At 47.4% G+C, this 18,411-nt stretch overlaps 4 protein-coding genes across 4 annotated transcripts; 2 read left to right on the top strand and 2 right to left on the bottom strand.

Moving 5' to 3' along the window:
• Positions 1–18: 18 nt before the first annotated feature.
• Positions 19–2,560, bottom strand: N7533_011759 (uncharacterized protein; the record flags this gene model as incomplete). The annotated part of the gene is made up of 3 exons (XM_057108409.1): positions 19–538; positions 591–1,706; positions 1,812–2,560. The coding sequence occupies 3 exons, from the start codon at positions 2,558–2,560 to the stop codon at positions 19–21; spliced, it is 2,385 nt and encodes a 794-aa protein (XP_056955787.1).
• A 620-nt stretch (positions 2,561–3,180) lies between these two features.
• On the bottom strand, positions 3,181–4,575 carry N7533_011758 (Gti1/Pac2 family protein; the record flags this gene model as incomplete). Its single annotated transcript, XM_057108408.1, has 1 exon — positions 3,181–4,575. The coding sequence occupies one exon, from the start codon at positions 4,573–4,575 to the stop codon at positions 3,181–3,183; it is 1,395 nt and encodes a 464-aa protein (XP_056955786.1).
• Positions 4,576–7,321: 2,746 nt separating this feature from the next.
• On the top strand, positions 7,322–7,817 carry N7533_011757 (uncharacterized protein; the record flags this gene model as incomplete). The annotated part of the gene is made up of 3 exons (XM_057108407.1): positions 7,322–7,584; positions 7,643–7,716; positions 7,789–7,817. 3 exons carry the CDS (start codon positions 7,322–7,324, stop codon positions 7,815–7,817), a joined length of 366 nt encoding a protein of 121 aa, XP_056955785.1.
• Positions 7,818–13,302: 5,485 nt separating this feature from the next.
• N7533_011756 (uncharacterized protein) lies at positions 13,303–17,151 on the top strand (the record flags this gene model as incomplete). The annotated part of the gene is made up of 5 exons (XM_057108406.1): positions 13,303–13,386; positions 13,450–14,373; positions 14,428–14,858; positions 14,924–16,498; positions 16,554–17,151. The coding sequence occupies 5 exons, from the start codon at positions 13,303–13,305 to the stop codon at positions 17,149–17,151; spliced, it is 3,612 nt and encodes a 1,203-aa protein (XP_056955784.1).
• Positions 17,152–18,411: the final 1,260 nt, after the last annotated feature.

Below are 18,411 nucleotides of genomic sequence, written 5' to 3'. Positions count from 1 at the left end.
GCTTTGCATGGCCAGCATTTACGAAAATAGGCTGGCAGGAGAACCAGGGAGGCGGAGCAAGGGAAAGGAGCTCGTCCACTGTGGGCAAATGTCAGCGATGGAACCATAGTCGGAACGGGATAGTGCGTCAGCTAGCAGGTTCTCTGATGAAGGTAGCCAGTGTGGCTGGATTTCTATGTCAAGGGCGGCTGCTATACTAAAAAGCATGAGCAGTTGGCGATGGGCCGGCCCGCGGAGTGCCTGCTTAGACAGGCCATGGAACGCGACGGCACTGTCCGTGAAAGCGAGGACACAATGATGAGCCCAATGGAGGCTGTGTAGAAGGAAGGCCTGAAGAATTGCGGTAACCTCCTTGGTGTTGATGTGGGCATCGGTAGCGCAGGCAGAGGAGGCGTCCACAATAGCGGCGTGAGTGGAAGGCAGGTGAGGTGCTGCAGACAACCAGTCTCCGGCGGAGTCCCGTGAGGGCGCAAAAAAGAAGAAGAGGCCCAGACCGGAGTCACACGCGTCTGTGTAGAGGGCAACTAGGGGGGCGGCTCTTCTCGAAGAAATGGATTCCGTTGAAAAACGTAATTGTGTCCGTCCACCACGCGAGGTCCTCGCGGCTATCATGGGATAGGCGGCGGAGAGAGCGCTGGTGGGGTGGGAAAGATGCGAGGTCGCTGTAGAGCGACTGGAGGCGAGGTCTGCCAAGACGAATGACCATTGAGCAGTGTTGGAGGAAACCGACCACACGTTGCAAAGCTTTATGCGAAACACGATTTTGCTGTAATAGCGACGCGGCCTCGGAAGATGCGCGTGTTAGCTTATCGCGAGACATGCGGACCTGTAGAAGTGTCGTGTCGATTTCGACCCCAAGCACAGTGACCACGGTACCGGCGGCGTCTTTGGTGTCATTCCTTGGGATGCCTAGTGCATCTGTAAGAGGAATGTATGCGGTATTAAACTCGGCGATAGCCTGAGAGACACCTCCTACAGAAGGAGGAAAAACAGTGATGAAATCGTCAAGGTAATGAACGATAGAGGCCACAGGCAAGTAGGCAGTCAGAAGCCAGTTGAGACCCTCAGCAAAAAGGTTAAAGATGAAGGGTGCAGTTGCAAGACCAAATGGAAGGCAACACTCCATGTATGTCTTGCTATCCCACGAAAAGGCTAGGAGAGGCCGGTCGGCCGGTGCGACGGGGATATTGCGGAAAGCATCTTTGATGTCGCGTTTGATGACACAGCATCCTCGTCCAGAGGTGCGGATGAGATCGAAAATGTGATCTATGGAGATGTATTGTATGGCAGGGGCGGTATCCGGGATGGACTCGTTGACACTGCGCCCTGGCGGATAGGAAAGGTCATGGATACGGCGCCAGCTTCCGCCGTGTTTAGGTACGAGCCCTAGTGGGGACACACCGACGGGACCAGTGCAAACTTGCACTCGACGATTTGACAGGTCATCGGAGAGCTTTTGGGTGATAATAGAGGGTTCCTCAATATGGTGGTTAGATGTTCGGCGGTCTGTCGGCTGGCCCGTACAACCAAGGCGGCAGCCGAATGTGAGAATGCCGCTGAAAATAGTCCCTAGATCGCCAGGATAGCGTTCAAGGAGAGTTTCCCATGCTGAAGTGATAAAAGGGGAAGCAGAGTCACGCAGAGGCGGGAGGGAAGAATCAAAGATCTTAAACTGAATAGAAGTGTTGGGACGCGGGGCTGGCCAGCTGGTTGGCGGCGATAGCGTTTGAATTATATCAAGGCAGACCGCGGCGTGGTCCTAACTCGCTGGTTTCACTTTGCAGCTTATCATAGAATGGTCGTTACCGCACTTAGAGCAGACGTGCCTACGGTGACATGTTCGCCAGTGGCAGCCAGCAGAAGAGTTGAACTTTTCACAGATGACAGAGTCGTTATTTGGGGCGGCGGTTGAGCGCGTTGACCGTGTGGTTGGGGTAGTTGAGGTAGTCGGCGCCGTCTTTGCTGGGAGCACGTTGTCCGGGCGTAGGTAGGAGCTTTCGAGGGCTTTCCCAATTTCCCAGTCGCCAAGAGAAACGGTGAGGTCGCCTTTATCGACGACCATCTGGTGGTGGTCTAAGGCCATTTGCAGGATACACTCCTGCCACTTATATGCCCTGGCAAGGTCACAGATACGGCGGTGGAAAAGGACCATTCCACTGATGCATAATGAGTGCTTGGCAGCGAAGAAATCACACCAGATAGCAATGTAATTGCTGAAGCAGTGGGCCCACAGGGATGCATCATTACCCCAGTCCTTGATTGAAACCACCTTGCAGAATTGCAGGCCAGACGATGTGGACTTCAAGTCGAAGGACTCGCCGTCCGGTGCCGAGGCTTTGAACTCGGGGCTGCGAAGTTTTATGAGGTCCTTCTTTGGGCGGAAGGTGTGTTCGAAAACGGCTATAATGGCAGCACGGTCGAGACCGGGGAAGCGGGGGAGGACTGGCAAAACAAGAGACGGAACCCTACCGTCGTCGACATCCTCCTCTGTGGTGAGATCTATACGTGGGCGCTTGCGCTGGCCGTCGCCCGCAACAAGGGAAGCGGACACGGTGGACATGAATGAATCGCGTTGGGTATCAGAGAGGGAATTCCAAATATACTCCGGTGAATAGAACGAGGAGCCCAGGGTGGTCTGTCCCCCAGGAGTAGTACTGGGGGCCTCGGAACTATGTCGCACCATTGCAAGAGGAACTCTTGAAGAAGAAACCGCTGCGAAGAGAGCCCAACTCTCCTTCGAAACGGCGATGTTCCTTTCGAAGGAGAGGATATACGAGCAACATCTATGTGCGATTATAAGCACGGAATATTGTGGACCCGACGCAAGGGGGAGGGGCTCTCCGCAACAATCCCGAATAGAACATATCATATATATTCCATATGACCTTTCCAACATTCACCAGTTGGCCCAGGGTTGAGAAATGCTGACTAACAAAGCATAAAGTTCATTCTTGATTTCCGTGCATCAATCTAATGATCAGCCTCATGAGAATTCAATGTACTTCCAGCCTGAGGTTTATCTGTTTGGTAGTGATAGGGCGCGAGGTACGGAGAGGCGAGGGACTCAGATGCAGTTACCCGTTCATGTGGGTTAAAAGCCAACATTTTCTCAAGTAGATTGATTGCTACTGGATATGAGTTTCTTCATCAGTTTATATTTGTTTTCGTCTTCTTTCTCTTTTAAATGAAAACCCGGTCCAATAGACGCAGAGCACGCAGGTCTTCCCCAACAAACACTATTTTCTGAGTAGGAATATCTCGAGGCCCTTGGGCTATGGTCGAAGGCGGGGCGGCCGGCGGAATTCCAGAGCCACCACTGGGAGCAACGGAAGACATGATCGGTGGAAGCGACACACCACTCACCAATGGGCCAATGGGAGAAACAGTATTCCCAGATTCAAGGGGCTTGGGAGGTGTGTCAAAGGGACTGAAGAGCTGCGGTGCGCTGAGAAGCGTCCGCTTTAACAGATGGGCGTTTCTCCGTGCATACTCATTTACTGGTGTTCCAGCGGCTCTTAGAAGCCTCAGGGAGGCAAGACACGGGACAGTTGCGAATTGGCCGTAAGCACGAGGGCTTCGTTGCTGGGGAGGGACTTTATGGATAGAGTGAGGTGAATGACCAGGGTAATATGGTAGTGGTAGTGCTGCAGCAAGTGGACGGGGAGGAAGTCGAGTCGATTCAGGATGTGGCCGCTCATATGGCACGTCATGGTGAGGAGGCGGTGGGATAGTATGAGGGTGAGATGCTGACGGACTGGTGGTTGGATCTTGATGACCATATGAAGGAGTTACGAAGGGACCAAATGAGTCAATTCTAGAATCAGGAGGGTCGGAATGAGGATAATAGGGGAAAAGGGCAACTGTGGACGGAGTAGCGAGAGGATTAAAAGGCAAAGCATATGACGGTGGTGTATATGAAGGTGCTTGTGATGTGCGCGCATGTGAGGGACCAGGGTGAGGGACAAGATTGCCTGTTGCTCCGGCCATGGGTGCAGAAGAAGCCACCGGCAGACTCTGCCGGCAGTTGACAGCGGATTTATAATAGAGCTTGTTCAGAGGATGAACATGTTGGAGCGCTGGATCAGTGGTGGGTTGTTGGAGGTTGGTAGCGTATGGGTGGGAGCAGGAGTAATAGTTGATCAGGTGGAGCCTTTGACCAGTGGAAGTCGTAATACTGATTGACTGCTTCAACAAACCGTCCGGCTTGTATAGATACTCATCCTTCCTATCTTTATCATCTCCTGCGTTCTCATAGTTGCCCCAGGTAATGTCCGGTGTCTTGTCGGCTCTTGATATAGATGCACGGGGAACACTCCCACCGGCCCGCCTTCCCTCCATCTCACGATATGTCAAAAAGCCACCCGAAATTCGGCTAGCGCTCCATGACCTGTCGTCTGGCCATCGACGTATGCCCGTCTCTCGCTCATCCCATACAAACGTAGAGCCAGATCGAATAGTTTGCCGCTCCTTTTTCGAAAGCCGCCTCTGTGCTCGGGGTAAAAGGCCGATACAACAAGCCTCAAAAAGGATACTAGCGTCAGCGGGTGTGCGAACGTGGCCGAAGTATGTCTCCATCTACTCTCGAGGATCAATGAACAATCTGTACATATTGTGAATGGATTTTGAAGGTCGAGTTTTTGGCCTAGATAAGTCCGAGGCTGACATAAATCGGACCAGCGACGTGGATCGACCTTTGCAGGCAGCAAGTGATCAAATCTATTAGCTGAATCTTGAAAAGATTTTTGTCTCTTTTTGCAGGTGGTGGTCAACGGTTTGAGAGATGTGTAGGAAACAACAGGCGTGATGTGGAGGTTTTCAGGGATGGGGTAACCTGTTCGAGACTTGCGCTTCAGATGGTTAAGAACGAGTTTCTTTACGTCACCCAACAGAATTAGGTTGGCGCAAATTAAACTTAGACCAAACTTCTTTTCCTTTCTTTATTCTTACTGTTCCAATTTGACAAAGAATGGAGGCTGATTGACATCCCAACAGGATACGCCAAGACCTGAGTGGAGCCCAAAACCCTTGTTCTTCAAATTTGGATATAGTTCCCTTGGTATAAAGCGTATCTCAATAAATCCTAAAATTAGGAGATCATCTGAATTCACTAATCAGCGAACTTGAAGGATCTGCTTTTTGAAACCGATTTAGAGAATTATGTTGTATTTTAATGCGACGAGACCGGTACATTCCCTAAAGGCTATCAGATGTAGCCGTGTCACTTGTTACAGTCGATCAATTTCCATGGTTGATGTCCGCCGTCAAAAGGATGACCATTTTGACGCTTGGCCTCGACTCAGCCTTGGCCTCGGGTGGCAATTTTCCGCTCCCAGCCCGCCAAGCCCATCTGCCAAGAAAACGCTTATGGTATCCTACTAATAACTATGGATCTACTTATACACTTTAGAAAATTCAGGGTATATGTAACAGTAATACTTGCCTTCGCTGGCGGTCAAGATATATTTGCTATCATTCAGCTGGAAGCAGTAGTAGTGGTAACATTTTACATCGTTTTATTTAGATTGAAATGTTTTAAGACAGAGCTATTTGATCCCTTTATTTTTGGACAAGGCAAGTTTTCTCACCAGGCCTTATATGAACCATCTCAAAATAAGGGAACCAGAAAATTTTGAAAACTAGTCAAAAGGTCACTTAGTTCTCCACTGTGAACTGTGCACTGGTATCGTAACCTCAGTCTCGGGTATTGTATCTCTGTCTACCCTTAGTATCCATTCTATTATTCCCTTTACAGAATGAAATCGCCATCGTATATCACTTCCGGCCTTCTTCCCTTTACTCATCCTCCTTTGTCTAATAATGATGATTGAAATACCTTTCGTCTCGATACGCATGGTAGTGACCGATAACAAACTTTGAGATATGACGTAATGATGCAACTCGAAATATCCAGATATTTGTTCTTGGCGTACTCGTTTGGCAGTTGGGTAGCGACATGATTTCATGCCGGGCCTGAACAGGGTTGATTCCAGTCTCCCTCTGACCAAGATTGCTAGACCCTCGCACTCACCCGCGGGTCACACTGAGGGTCACCCGCTGCAGTTTTGAGGGTCGAGTGTCCAGCTCTTTCACCCGAAGATCCGGTATCCCTAGGTCTAATGAGATCCTGATTCAGATGAGATTTTATGATGCGACTGGCCGTTCCAAGTTGCATAAGTGCTGACTGAGCAGTGAAAAATATATAAAATATATCTATCCATAAGGAGACTTCTACTGGGCTGGAAGCTTGAAGAGAAATCCCCATTCGCGGATGGAAAGAAAGCATTTGGAAGTGGGTTTTGATTGGATCGAACATTCCAGTTGCTAGAATCCTTGGAATTGAAATATCTGATAGACCGAGCGATAATCTTTAGATCTCAAGTCAACTGAACAACTGAACATGGCAAAAGCGAGACCGAAACCGAGACCGATGATGGGAACCGTAAGTGGGCCATGATTGGGAAAATTAGAGTTATTTCCGGCCCAAGCTTATCAATTTGTCCAGTTCAAGCTTAAAAGGATACTAAAAGTGGGATTGTTTCCATCACGTCGAAATTTGAATTAGTTTTACTTGGCATAAAGCCAATCTCCGATCATCTCGATCCCCAATCCAAGGATTAGACTTCCGCAGAACCCAGTTTTGGACCCAATCTTGGCATTGCCAAGAACCCAGTAACCCAGTTTCGACCCAGTTTTATGCATAAATGTGTATAAACAATCCTAAATAGGAAGGTCTTGGCACTTTTTATGTATTTTATACAAAAAACTGGGTTATATATTTTGGACGACTGGGTTTTGGGTCGGAATCTTCGACCCAGTACTGGGTTTTGCGGAAGTCTACCAAGGATTTTAAGAGGATCGGCTTTCTTAAACCACAAGATGTCTCTTATTAAACAACCGAAATCGGACTATACCATGAATACCAGCAAATCTAACAGAGAAATGAATTTATCTTACTGTTTAAATTGAGCAAGCATCCCTTGTACCAGCAGCTGCCACACCAATCTGACGTCAAAGATCAGCGACAGATGACAATCCGAGCCGGTCTAGATCCATGTCTTTGCCGGAAGTAGTCGCAGTGAGAAGCATGATATCGTTTTATTTCGAGCTCAATATTGCGTATCGAAGGTCTATTAATCATAGTCATTTTCGGACCCGACAACTTTTACCATTTGGCCTTATATAAAGGATCAGAAATTTCGTACTGTAAGTGCTTTTACAATTACGGTTTTCATTCCAACATACTAGTCCCGCGCTGGTATATCTTACATCAAACTCGATTAATTCATTTCATTTTTACCTTTATCGGTAATCCCTTTGCGAAATGAAGTCGCCATCTTACATTCTTGCCGTACTTCTTCCGTTTGCTTCGCAGCTGAGTGTGGCGACGCCGATCGTGGAGCCTGATTTCGACTCCCTTGAAAGCAGGGGCAACGGCAAGGGCTACGGAGACCACCGTGGATACGAGAATCAGAACGTTTGTGAGGTCAAGTATCCTTATCCATACTACAAGTATCCGTGCAACTCAAGCCCCTCAAACGGCACGTCTATTTTGGGTGCTACCTTCACCTCTTTCTGCAAGTATCAGTGAGTTTTGAACAGAACGTTGGTGAACTTCTGCTTGAATTGCTGACAATGGTCATAGAAATGGCGATTCTGGAATCTGGTACAGCGCCCCAAAGGGATGGGTTAAGGAACAAGATAAGCCTCGAAAGTGCCGTATGTTATTCCTTTTCCTTTTCAGTTTGTGGATATTAGATGAAAAAGAGAACAATGCTAATCTATTTCTAGCCGGCGCGTCAAGCCCATGCCCGGTGTGAATCCACATCGTTGAATTCCCCTGTGAACAAACCTCGCTTGCAATTTTACAAAATATCTGTTTGCTAATAATTTTGCTTTCAGTCTTCGTTGACTGTAATGGTAATATGAGAAAAAAAATTTAAAACATCCTGATTTATTCAGGTAATACAGTATGAAAAAGGTTCAATTAGTCAACTAATCTGGTTGCGCATTAAGTAATTTATAGTAGGTCATAAGTTCGGCACCAACGGGAAATTAGTCATTCTCTATTGAGGAATCAGCCGCATTGACTAGTAGACCTGTACATGGGCCGGCCCATGGGCCAAAATTCGAATATCCGGCCCAATTGGGCCGGCCCATGGGTTTTCTTGGCGGCCCATGGGCTGGCCCATTTGGCCCATTTAGCCCCCAAATTTGCATAAATTATATGCAAGATATTCAATATTACTAGTGGTATTTGATAGTGTTCTAATTATACAGCTTTAACTATGGCAAATTACTAAATAGATTACCATTCACCAAATATACTGTAAGTCAAAAGATATATATTCCTTTACTCGCAAGCTAGTAGGCCTTCTTGCTTTGATCGTTTGTGAATTCGATGTAGTTGAGAACTTAGGTTTTCTTAGATTTTTTAATACTATAGGGAGCGCAGTAGTCTGATTCGATTCTCTATATTTTTAAATTGATTAATACTACTTTGGTGGTGGCTTAAATCCATTAAAATATTAACATCGGAGGGTGAAAAAAAAATTCGATGCCGACATCTAATCCGCGGGGGATAGCACTTCACGAATATCTAGGCTGAATGGGCCGGCCCATGGGCTGGCCCATTAAATTAACCAATCAGAGACCCTTAATAGGGAGTCTCCTGGCTAAGTTGCTAATCAGACTAGAGCTGCGTACACAACGCGTCCCCCCTGAGTCTCTGCTTTATTGATCTTTCAGCTAAATAGAGAGTATGTACTTGTAGAATAAAATAGTTCGTTACCTCTTTCTCTACTCTCTTCTATCTATTCAACAATCCTCGTTCTTTAATTAATTGCCTATTCTTCATTATGCCTGAAATCCAATTACCAGAGATAACCCTTATAGATGATGGCGAGGCATGTGATGTTGATGATTCATCTTTCCTGGATCTTTACTCTGACAGTATTGCGCCTGAGCACTCTGCAAGTCAAACAACACAGTCTTTCCAACCTATCAAGATCCCAGGGTGTCTTAAACCTATCAACAACCACATAATATTCGAAGCAATGAACAAGGAAGAGTTTGTTGAATGGTGGCTTCGTACATCTGCTGGGCAAGCTGAGGATGCGAGAGTATGGGATACAAAGGGCTGCCGAGCAGATATCTGGGCTTCATTCGACCAGGTTGCTCACTGTGTTACTGGGAAGCCAATGATGATGTGCAAGCGATGTGGTGCTATTCTCCACCACCCCAATGCTATAAGTCGTTCTAGTAAGAGCGCACATGGAACTACTGCGTTACGCCGCCATCTTACACGTCAAACATGCCAGGCCAGAGGGCAAGCGCAAGGGAAAGGGTCTCATCTACAGCGGCTACTACGGCATCAGGTAAGGACCTTCTTTTCCAGCCGGAAAACCATCTAATGCTTCTCTCTCTTGATTAGGCAGCCATAGCCCCTGAAGCATTCAACGAGAACCGATGGAAACAGCAACTTATTACAACAATATCTACATTACGCCTTCCCTTTACAACGATCGAACACCCTGAATTTCTGAAGCTTATCCGACTAGCTCAGCGAGCTCCCTCTCCTATCAATATGCCCTCTCGCGTAACATTACAACGTCAGATTCAAACAAAGGCAAAAGATCGTCGGAAAGAGATACTTCGGAAATTGCCAAAGCATGCAAAGCTTTCAATTAGTCTGGACTGTTGGACCTCGCCCTTTCAACAAGCCTTTATGGCAGTATCTGGCTATTTTATTGATTCAGAATGGGAATACCGAGAGGTTTTACTTGATTTTAAACCTCTTGAGGGTGAGCATACTGGGGTAAATCTCAGTCAAGAGGTTCTTGAACTACTTCGAGAGTATGAGATTAAGGAGCGAGTATTGGCTATTACTACTGATAATGCGTCCAATAACTTAACCCTTGTTTCTTCTCTCCAGGAAACTCATCTCTCTCAAGGCCTGAGCTCTGATACCATTATTATCAGAGTACCATGCCTTGCTCACGTCATTCAGTTGAGCCTTAAGCAGCTCCTTGGTCAAATAAAAGCAAACCCTGTCAATGAGAATGTTGAATCTATTTGGTCAGAAGAGCATATGCAGAAAGCACGTCAAATAGCAAAAGAGTACAGTATAGCCAGCACCCTTCGCAAGGTTTGATGATCTAATACCCTCACTATTCTCCGAATCTCTACTAATTCTATTATGGTTTACCTAGATTCGAAACCTTGCTGTATTTATTAATGCAAGCCCTCAGCGCCGTGCGAATTTTAGGAACCTTCAGCCTGAAGGCTCTCAACTGTTTCCAATTCAAGATGTACGAACACGCTGGAATTCAACATTTCTGATGCTCCGCCGGGCAAAGCGACTTCAGTCCTATCTTAATACCTACTGTGTGGCAGATCACCATACTGATCTTCAGCTGAGTAGAGATGAGTGGCAGCAGATTGATTATTTGATCTGCATTACGCAGCCATTCTATCAATACACCACCGCTCTCTCAAAAACCAAAGGCATTACAATTCACATGGTTTTCAGTATCTATAATCGTCTGTTTGAGCATCTTGAAAGCCGCCAGCGTCAGTTGTGCCACAAGAAGATCTTATGGAAACGTCAGATGCTTCAGGCACTGGAAAAAGCAAGAGATAAGCTCAAGGACTATTACTCAGCGACCGATACTCCAGGGCTTATCAACATATATACCAATGGAACTATCTTAGCGCCGCAGTATAAGCTTGAGTTCTTTCAGACCCCTGAGTGGCAAGATAAGGACTTTGCAGGTGAATATAAAGCAGCACTCGAGCAGCAAATTCTTGCCTATGAAGTTCAACTCCATGATACTTGCTCACAATCTGAAGGGCCTTCTTACCCACAGCCTGTTCAAGAGATTGAAATATTGCTTGATAGTTATAGAGCTCGACCCGCAGTACCACTCTCAGAGCTCCATCAGTATCTGAAGGGGGGTAAGTATTCTCCCAAAACACAGTTTCAATACATACCTCTCTAACTATTCATTCAATAGGTACTATACTCACTTCCCCACTTGATTTCTGGAGGGACCATGAGCAGCAGTTCCCAGTGCTTGCAGCAATTGCTCGAGACATGCTTTCTGTCCCCGCTACCGGTGCAGGTGTAGAACGCTTATTCAATTCTGCCCGCGATATCTGTCATTATCGCCGCGGCTCTCTCCATGCAACGACTATTCAGGATCTCATGCTGCTCATGTGTGCTAATCGATTTGATATTGAGGAGGAGCAACTTGCTTTTATACGAGAATATAAAACAGAGTACGAGATAGATATTCAACAGGAGGATACCACAAAGCATATTCTACAGGAGATCATAGAGATTAGTGAGGGGGAGGAGGAGGAGGAGGAGGAGAAGGAGAAGACTCCTCTACAGCATCATACAAAGCGAAAAAGAGATAATTATGAAGCTAAAGAGGATACATCAGATGAGGCAGGAGGCTCTGCGGAAGAAGAGCCTCTACTACCTAAGCAATCTAATACTCAGCGTGCTTCAGGGAGGGCCCGGATACCATCGATACGGCTACAGGGATATACTACTTAATATAATCTATAATTTCATTCACATCTCTGCTCTCACTGTATCTGATTCAATATAAAAATCACTATTGTATCACAGAATCACTTTATTATCGAAACCACAGCATTACAGCCAAGATCTCGCTTAATCTTCATATTTTATGCAACGCATGTTAGCCCTAGAAAAAGCCCTATCTTTGGGCCATTGGGCCGTTTTGGGCCAGCCCATTAATGGGCTATGGGCCGGGTTTTTGACCCAATGGCCCAATTGGGCCGACCCAAATGGGCCGGCCCATGGGCCATGTACAGGTCTATTGACTAGGTACATTTGTATATTCATAGGGGAGGCTATATATATTTCCTCTTCTCCAACCGACATACACTAAGACTAATATGAGCCTCACTGAGCCTGATATAAAGGCAGGCTGTACTTCGTACTCTCCTAGTGCTGCCTATCCAGCCACCTCCCACATTTGCCCAGATCAGCATGGACGAACTGTTGTGATATGAGGCTGGTGCAGATCAGGAACCAAGCCGAACCATCGGAATTAATCCCGAGATATCTATACGAAGAACCAAGCTGATTGGAAATCAACTTGTTCTTCTCAGTTGTATATATATAGCCTAATGTTTTCCTCTGAACAATAACACAATTCACACCTCTGAACTACAACACGAACTAAAAGAGCTCAAAGAGATGAGGTCACGTGCTACACCGACTCCATAATTATTTTGCCAACTTCTCCACAACTCGCTGTTAGGTGCGTGTTTCGGGACTGGTCGCAAATGTCATTCCATATCGCTGCCTACATCGGTAACATCCACAGATCTCACCCTTTGATTAACTCGCTATTTATGATGCGAAAGGCTTTCACGCCCGGCTTTGCATCCTCAGCGCCTAGCACTGCCTGCAACCCCAGAACCAGTCCAGAGAACGCCCATGACGCACTCGACAACTTCGCGCCTCCTTACCTGGGGAGCACCATTCTGCGACAGTCTACATGAGGATGTCCTCCCATCAACCGAATACAAAGTTCGGGGCATCCTTGAACTGCGAGGTGATTTGGGCTTGGCATTGAGGCGCAGTCGAACATCCGTTCCACCACCCGTGGGCACGCAGCGGCAAGCCCAAACTCGTCACCCAATCTCGCTATGAATCATTCGTTGCTGGCTGGCTCCAGATTCCTTGGGCATATGGGGCCTCACAATGGCGCGCACGTGTTAAGGTGGAGGCAGGAAGGACAAATTAAAGACAGCTCCCGTGACGACCTGCCCCATTCAGTTGGTATTCAGATATTGGTTCGCCTCCTCCAGCACACTGCGAATCACCCTGATCTCATTCATCATGGCTCGATACGCCGGCTTCTATGTCTTATTGCCGCTGATCGAGGCTGTGCTCTTATTTCAACGTATTCTTTTAGGATCACCCTGGGCGACAGACTCTTCCTCCAGGATCAGCATTGTAACACTTTTCATTGCATCTCTTCTTGTCCCATCTCGCTGGTGGATAAGAATATTTGCTTTTGTTTTGGCAATTTCTTGTTCGCTAGCGCCCACAGACCCTCTCCATGGCCGACCTGCCCTTTGTCAGTGGCAGCTCCGAGTTTAATACACAGCCCTTAGGAAACAAAATAAGGAGGTAAAGGGCCCCTGTATCCCATAACTTGGAACGGGCCCCCGCGCAAGAAAACAAGAAAGAAAAAGAATACCCGTGTATTATCTTGCCTAATCGAAAGGATCCGAGCTCTAGTGCATAGTGGCACCACCATGGCGTCGCCTTCTCACAAAGATTCGACCCAGCAGGGCTCATTCCTAAGCCCTGTTGCCGTGTCATATCCTTCTGGCACAGAGGTATCCAGCTCCATTGACAATATGCCCAGAAGCAAGTATATAGTACTAAGATCCTCTTTGTAGCGCTCGTTTTCCGTGGAATCTGCAGCAGCATCATCTTCATTCACTGGCCCGACAGCAGACCTAGACCAGGACCCAAATACCCTAAAATCATTTCTCTCGCCAGACATGGCGTGGACTCAGAATCCAGATCGGCTCACAGTCCATCATGCTTCCCGTCAACCCTCATCGTCGATTGGCGGCGTCACCATGCGTCCGCGCTCAATTTCGTACGCTTCAACCACGGATACGTTCGTTCACTCGGATGCTGGCTCAAACGCCAGTTACCAAGCCCATATGAACAACGCAGCTGATGACTTTACGTTATTTTCCGAAGCGTTAACGCCAGATCCTCGCTATAGGGCCGATTTTCAAGTTTCTAATAATTGCTTTGCCTTTTCGCCGGGCCAGCTGAACAAGATGCAGAACCCCAAATCTCTTGCCGCCTTCCATGCCCTAGGTGGCTTACAAGGGCTGAGACGGGGCCTGCGGACAGACATTAATGCGGGTCTATCAGTTGACGAGAGTCGGCTGGAAGGCACTGTCGATTTTCAACAGGTGACGCCGCCGCTGTACAACAGGAAGTCCTCAATCAGCAAACCCACGCAGGAGATCGATTCCAAACTCATCTCGGCACCAGTATCAACTTGCGGTGGCTCGCCCTTTGAAGACCGTATCCGTGTCTTCGGCCAAAATCAACTTCCTGCTCGAAAGTCCACTGGGTTCTTGAAACTCTTTTGGATTGCTTATAAAGATAAGATTATTATTTTGCTGACCATCGCCGCTATTGTGTCATTGTCTCTGGGAATATACGAGAGTGTGGATGGGGGTACGGGTGTTGAGTGGGTGGAAGGTGTGGCTATTTGCGTGGCGATTTTGATCGTCACCATCGTCACGGCTGCCAATGACTGGCAGAAGGAAAAGCAATTTGCTAAACTTAACAAGCGGGTAGGTTGTTGAAATCCAAGATTAAAATCTCTTTATACGCTAACAGTTGCATAGAATGACGATCGCGAGGTCAAAGTGATCCGCTCGGGCAAATCTAGGATGATGTCTGTCTACGAAGTTATGGTCGGCGATGTTCTGCACCTAGAGTCCGGAGACTCTATCCCTGCTGATGGCATCTTGATATCTGGCCATGGCGTGAAATGCGACGAGTCATCTGCTACGGGTGAGTCTGATCAGATAAAAAAGATCGACGGACAGGAAGCCTGGCTGCAGATTATTGAGGGCCGAGCGACGAGGAAGCTCGATCCATTCCTGATCTCCGGAAGCAAAATCCTTGAAGGAGTGGGCACATACCTGGTTACTAGTGTCGGTCCATATTCCACGTATGGTCAGATCATAATGTCGCTGCAGACGTCGAACGATCCTACTCCGCTCCAGGTGAAGCTAGGACGGCTTGCGAACTGGATTGGATATCTTGGCTCAGCGTAAGTCCCGACCCCATTAACCTGTTTTAGACATATGGCGAGTTGATATTGACGACACATGCTAGTGCTGCCATTATACTATTCTTTGTCCTCTTGTTCCGATTTATCTCTGATCTTCCGAATCACCCCAATACGGGCCCTGCTGAGAAGGGCAAGGAATTCGTGGATATTTTGATTGTTGCCGTGACTGTTATTGTTGTTGCTATCCCAGAGGGCTTGCCATTGGCAGTAACGCTTGCCCTTGCTTTTGCCACAACACGCATGGTAAAAGAGAACAATCTTGTTCGAGTTCTTCGTGCCTGTGAAACGATGGGCAATGCCACCGTGGTATGCTCCGACAAAACAGGCACTCTGACACAGAATAAGATGACCGTGGTCGCTGGTACCTGGGGCTCCGATCAAAAATTCGGCTTTGCGTCGGAGATTGATGATGACACCGGTATGCAGACCACCTCAGAGGCCTTTCAACGGTGCTCACCCCTGGTCCGCAATCTCATCACTAAGAGCGTTGCATTGAACTCGACTGCGTTTGAAGAGGAACGAGATGGCTGCAAGGAGTTTGTGGGGAGCAAGACTGAAGTCGCACTTCTTCAGCTTGCACAGGTCTATCTGGGCATGGATCTTGCTTCAGTGCGCGGTTCTGCTGAAATTATCCAGCTCATTCCATTCGACTCCGCGCGAAAGTGCATGGGTGTTGTATACTTTCAATCTGATGCAGGGTATCGTCTCCTTGTCAAAGGGGCAGCCGAAATTATGGCCGATGCCTGCAGTATGAAAATCACCGATATTGATATGTCTAAAGAGAAAATCCATACAGAGTCACTGCAAAAGACGGACAGACAAAAAATCATAAGGATGATCGATCAGTACGCCCAGGGATCTCTTCGGACAATCGGAATGGTGTACAGGGACTTCGATGTCTGGCCACCGAAACAAGCTCAAAAACTCGATGACGATCCGTCTGTCGCTAACTTCGATGATGTCTTCCGAGACATGACTTGGATCGGAGTTGTGGCAATTCAGGACCCTGTTCGACCCGAGGTTGTTCCAGCAATCCGCAAGTGTCATTCTGCAGGAGTGCAGGTCAAAATGGTGACGGGAGATAATGTCGCGACCGCCATCGCTATTGCATTATCTTGTGGCATCTTGACTGAAAATGGGCTGGTCATGGAAGGTCCTCAGTTTCGGCAGCTGCCAGATGAGGAGATGGACCGTGTGATTCCCCGTCTGCAGGTGTTGGCGCGTTCATCTCCCGATGACAAACGTACTTTAGTGGCACGGCTCAAGGCCATTGGCGAAACAGTCGCAGTCACAGGAGACGGCACGAATGATGGGCCTGCTTTGAGAACTGCAGATGTCGGCTTCTCTATGGGCATAGCTGGTACTGAGGTTGCCAAGGAAGCCAGCTCTATCATTCTTTTAGATGATAACTTCAAGTCCATCGTTACGGCTATTGCTTGGGGACGAGCGGTCAATGACGCTGTTGCCAAGTTTTTGCAGTTCCAGATCACGGTCAATATCACGGCCGTTATCTTGACATTTGTTTCATCTGTGTCCAGCAGCTCTAACACCAGCGTCCTGAATGCTGTGCAGCTACTTTGGGTGAACCTGATTATGGATACTTTTGCAGCTTTGGCCTTGTAAGAAACCCTTATACTGCTAGATTTTGTTTTTCATAGCTAATATAAAGTACAGAGCCACCGATGCTCCTACAGAGAAAATCTTGGATCGCAAACCTGTGCCTAAAAGTGCTTCACTGTTTACAATGACCATGTGGAAGATGATTCTTGGGCAGACAGTATACAAACTCACAGTCATCTTCATACTCTATTTCGCCGGAGACAAACTCCTCGGCGCGCACCTCGATAATTCAGACCTTGATCATCGATCAAAACAGCTATCTACAGTCGTCTTTAACACATTCGTCTGGATGCAGATCTTCAACATGTTCAATAATCGCCGCCTCGATAACAAATTCAATATCTTCGAAGGCATGTTCCGGAACTACTGGTTTCTGGGCATCACCGCCATCATAGTTGGCGGCCAAGTCATGATCGTATACATTGGCGGTGCGGCCTTTGGCGTGACCCGAATCAATGGCATTCTCTGGGCCATTTGCCTAATATGCGCCCTCGGTTGCGTTCCATGGGCTGTCATCTTGCGTATCATTCCAGATCGCCATTTCGGAGTTCTATTTAACGCAGTAGTTGGCGGAATGACATTTCTACTGCTGCCGTTCTTCAACGGTTTCAAGGCCCTTCTTCGCGGCATGAAGGAATTTTGTTGCCTTTGAAACGATTTACCCACCGGGCCTTCTCTCGGCGCAAAACAGAAAATGATGATTCCACGACTTATGAGCTGTCTACTGCGCCGATTACCGATAAAAAAACACCCACTCCGCCTCAACCCACTGAAGAGGAAAACTCTGCGCGGCCACGGATACCACCAGGGGTAGCGGTGCCTCAAATTACATTTACGTAATTTTCTTTTTTTTCTTTGCTACTGCGCGTTATCATTGAGGGTTGGGATAGGGTTGATTTTAATTCCAACACTTATTCATAAAGCATATATGGGGAATATACTAGTAGGATACGTAGGACACCTCTTGGCTTGTGAATGCTTCTATAAAAGAAAATGATCAAAACAATGAATTAAACAATACCCCAACATTCTGTGGAGCGGAGAGGGTAGATACTTACGGGCCTGCAGTAGCCGAGACGTGGCATTGTTGATCATGATGTCCGAATAGAAAAATCAAGGATAATCCTGCCAGATAGCATTCAATTATATCGGAAAGGGGGGGGCTTGACTGTTGATATTGTCTGTTATAAGAATTGTTGTATTTGCGAACCACGCTGGAGCTGACCCAAGACAGATGGGGGCCCACCGCCTTCGCGGGCACCCGCGACACTCCCACAAACACGATGGTGGAAGGCCATACTGTATCTCTTTGCAGCAGTACCCAATTTTACATCTCCACTTAGTTCCCGGAAATTCGATGGGGGTATTGCTGACGGGCTATCCAATTATGGTAGGTGGAACGGCAGCCCTAGACCCCGAGGGGCTCATAGCCAAATTTGGACCGATTATTTCTACTGGGGCTTTGTGGTACAGGTGGATCATTCATGGCACCGATTGGCTCATTATTCCTTCACTTTATTAGTGGTATCCAATGATCACATCAATATTTACGACCCACAGACTCCTGGGAGCCAAGGCCAATTATTAACCAATGATTTCAAAGACGACTTGTGAGCATGTGGGCCGTTGATGGCACTAATTGCTTATATTTCCGAGTAGTAGTACCCATCCGCATCCGCTTCGTTCCCAGGAGACTGATGTGGGTAATGCCTTTGCAAAGACGCGGCTGACGCAGAGGTTTGTTATTCAAAAACGTAATCGAACTAGTGACTGGCTCACCGTACAAGAAACTCTGTTGTGAGATATGGCTGTACGAATCAGCCGCGCGCCGACCCATAGCTTGTATCTACTTGATATTGTGTAGGTGATGGATTTTCTCCGATATGCGAGGTAGGCAACGAACAACCCTGCG

Source organism: Penicillium manginii (assembly GCF_028828005.1).
Source record: "Penicillium manginii strain IBT 31320 chromosome Unknown utg000008l:1.0-3226943.0:1.0-3228205.0, whole genome shotgun sequence".
Lineage (NCBI taxonomy): Eukaryota > Fungi > Ascomycota > Eurotiomycetes > Eurotiales > Aspergillaceae > Penicillium > Penicillium manginii.
This window is presented reverse-complemented; position numbering and strand designations above follow the sequence as displayed.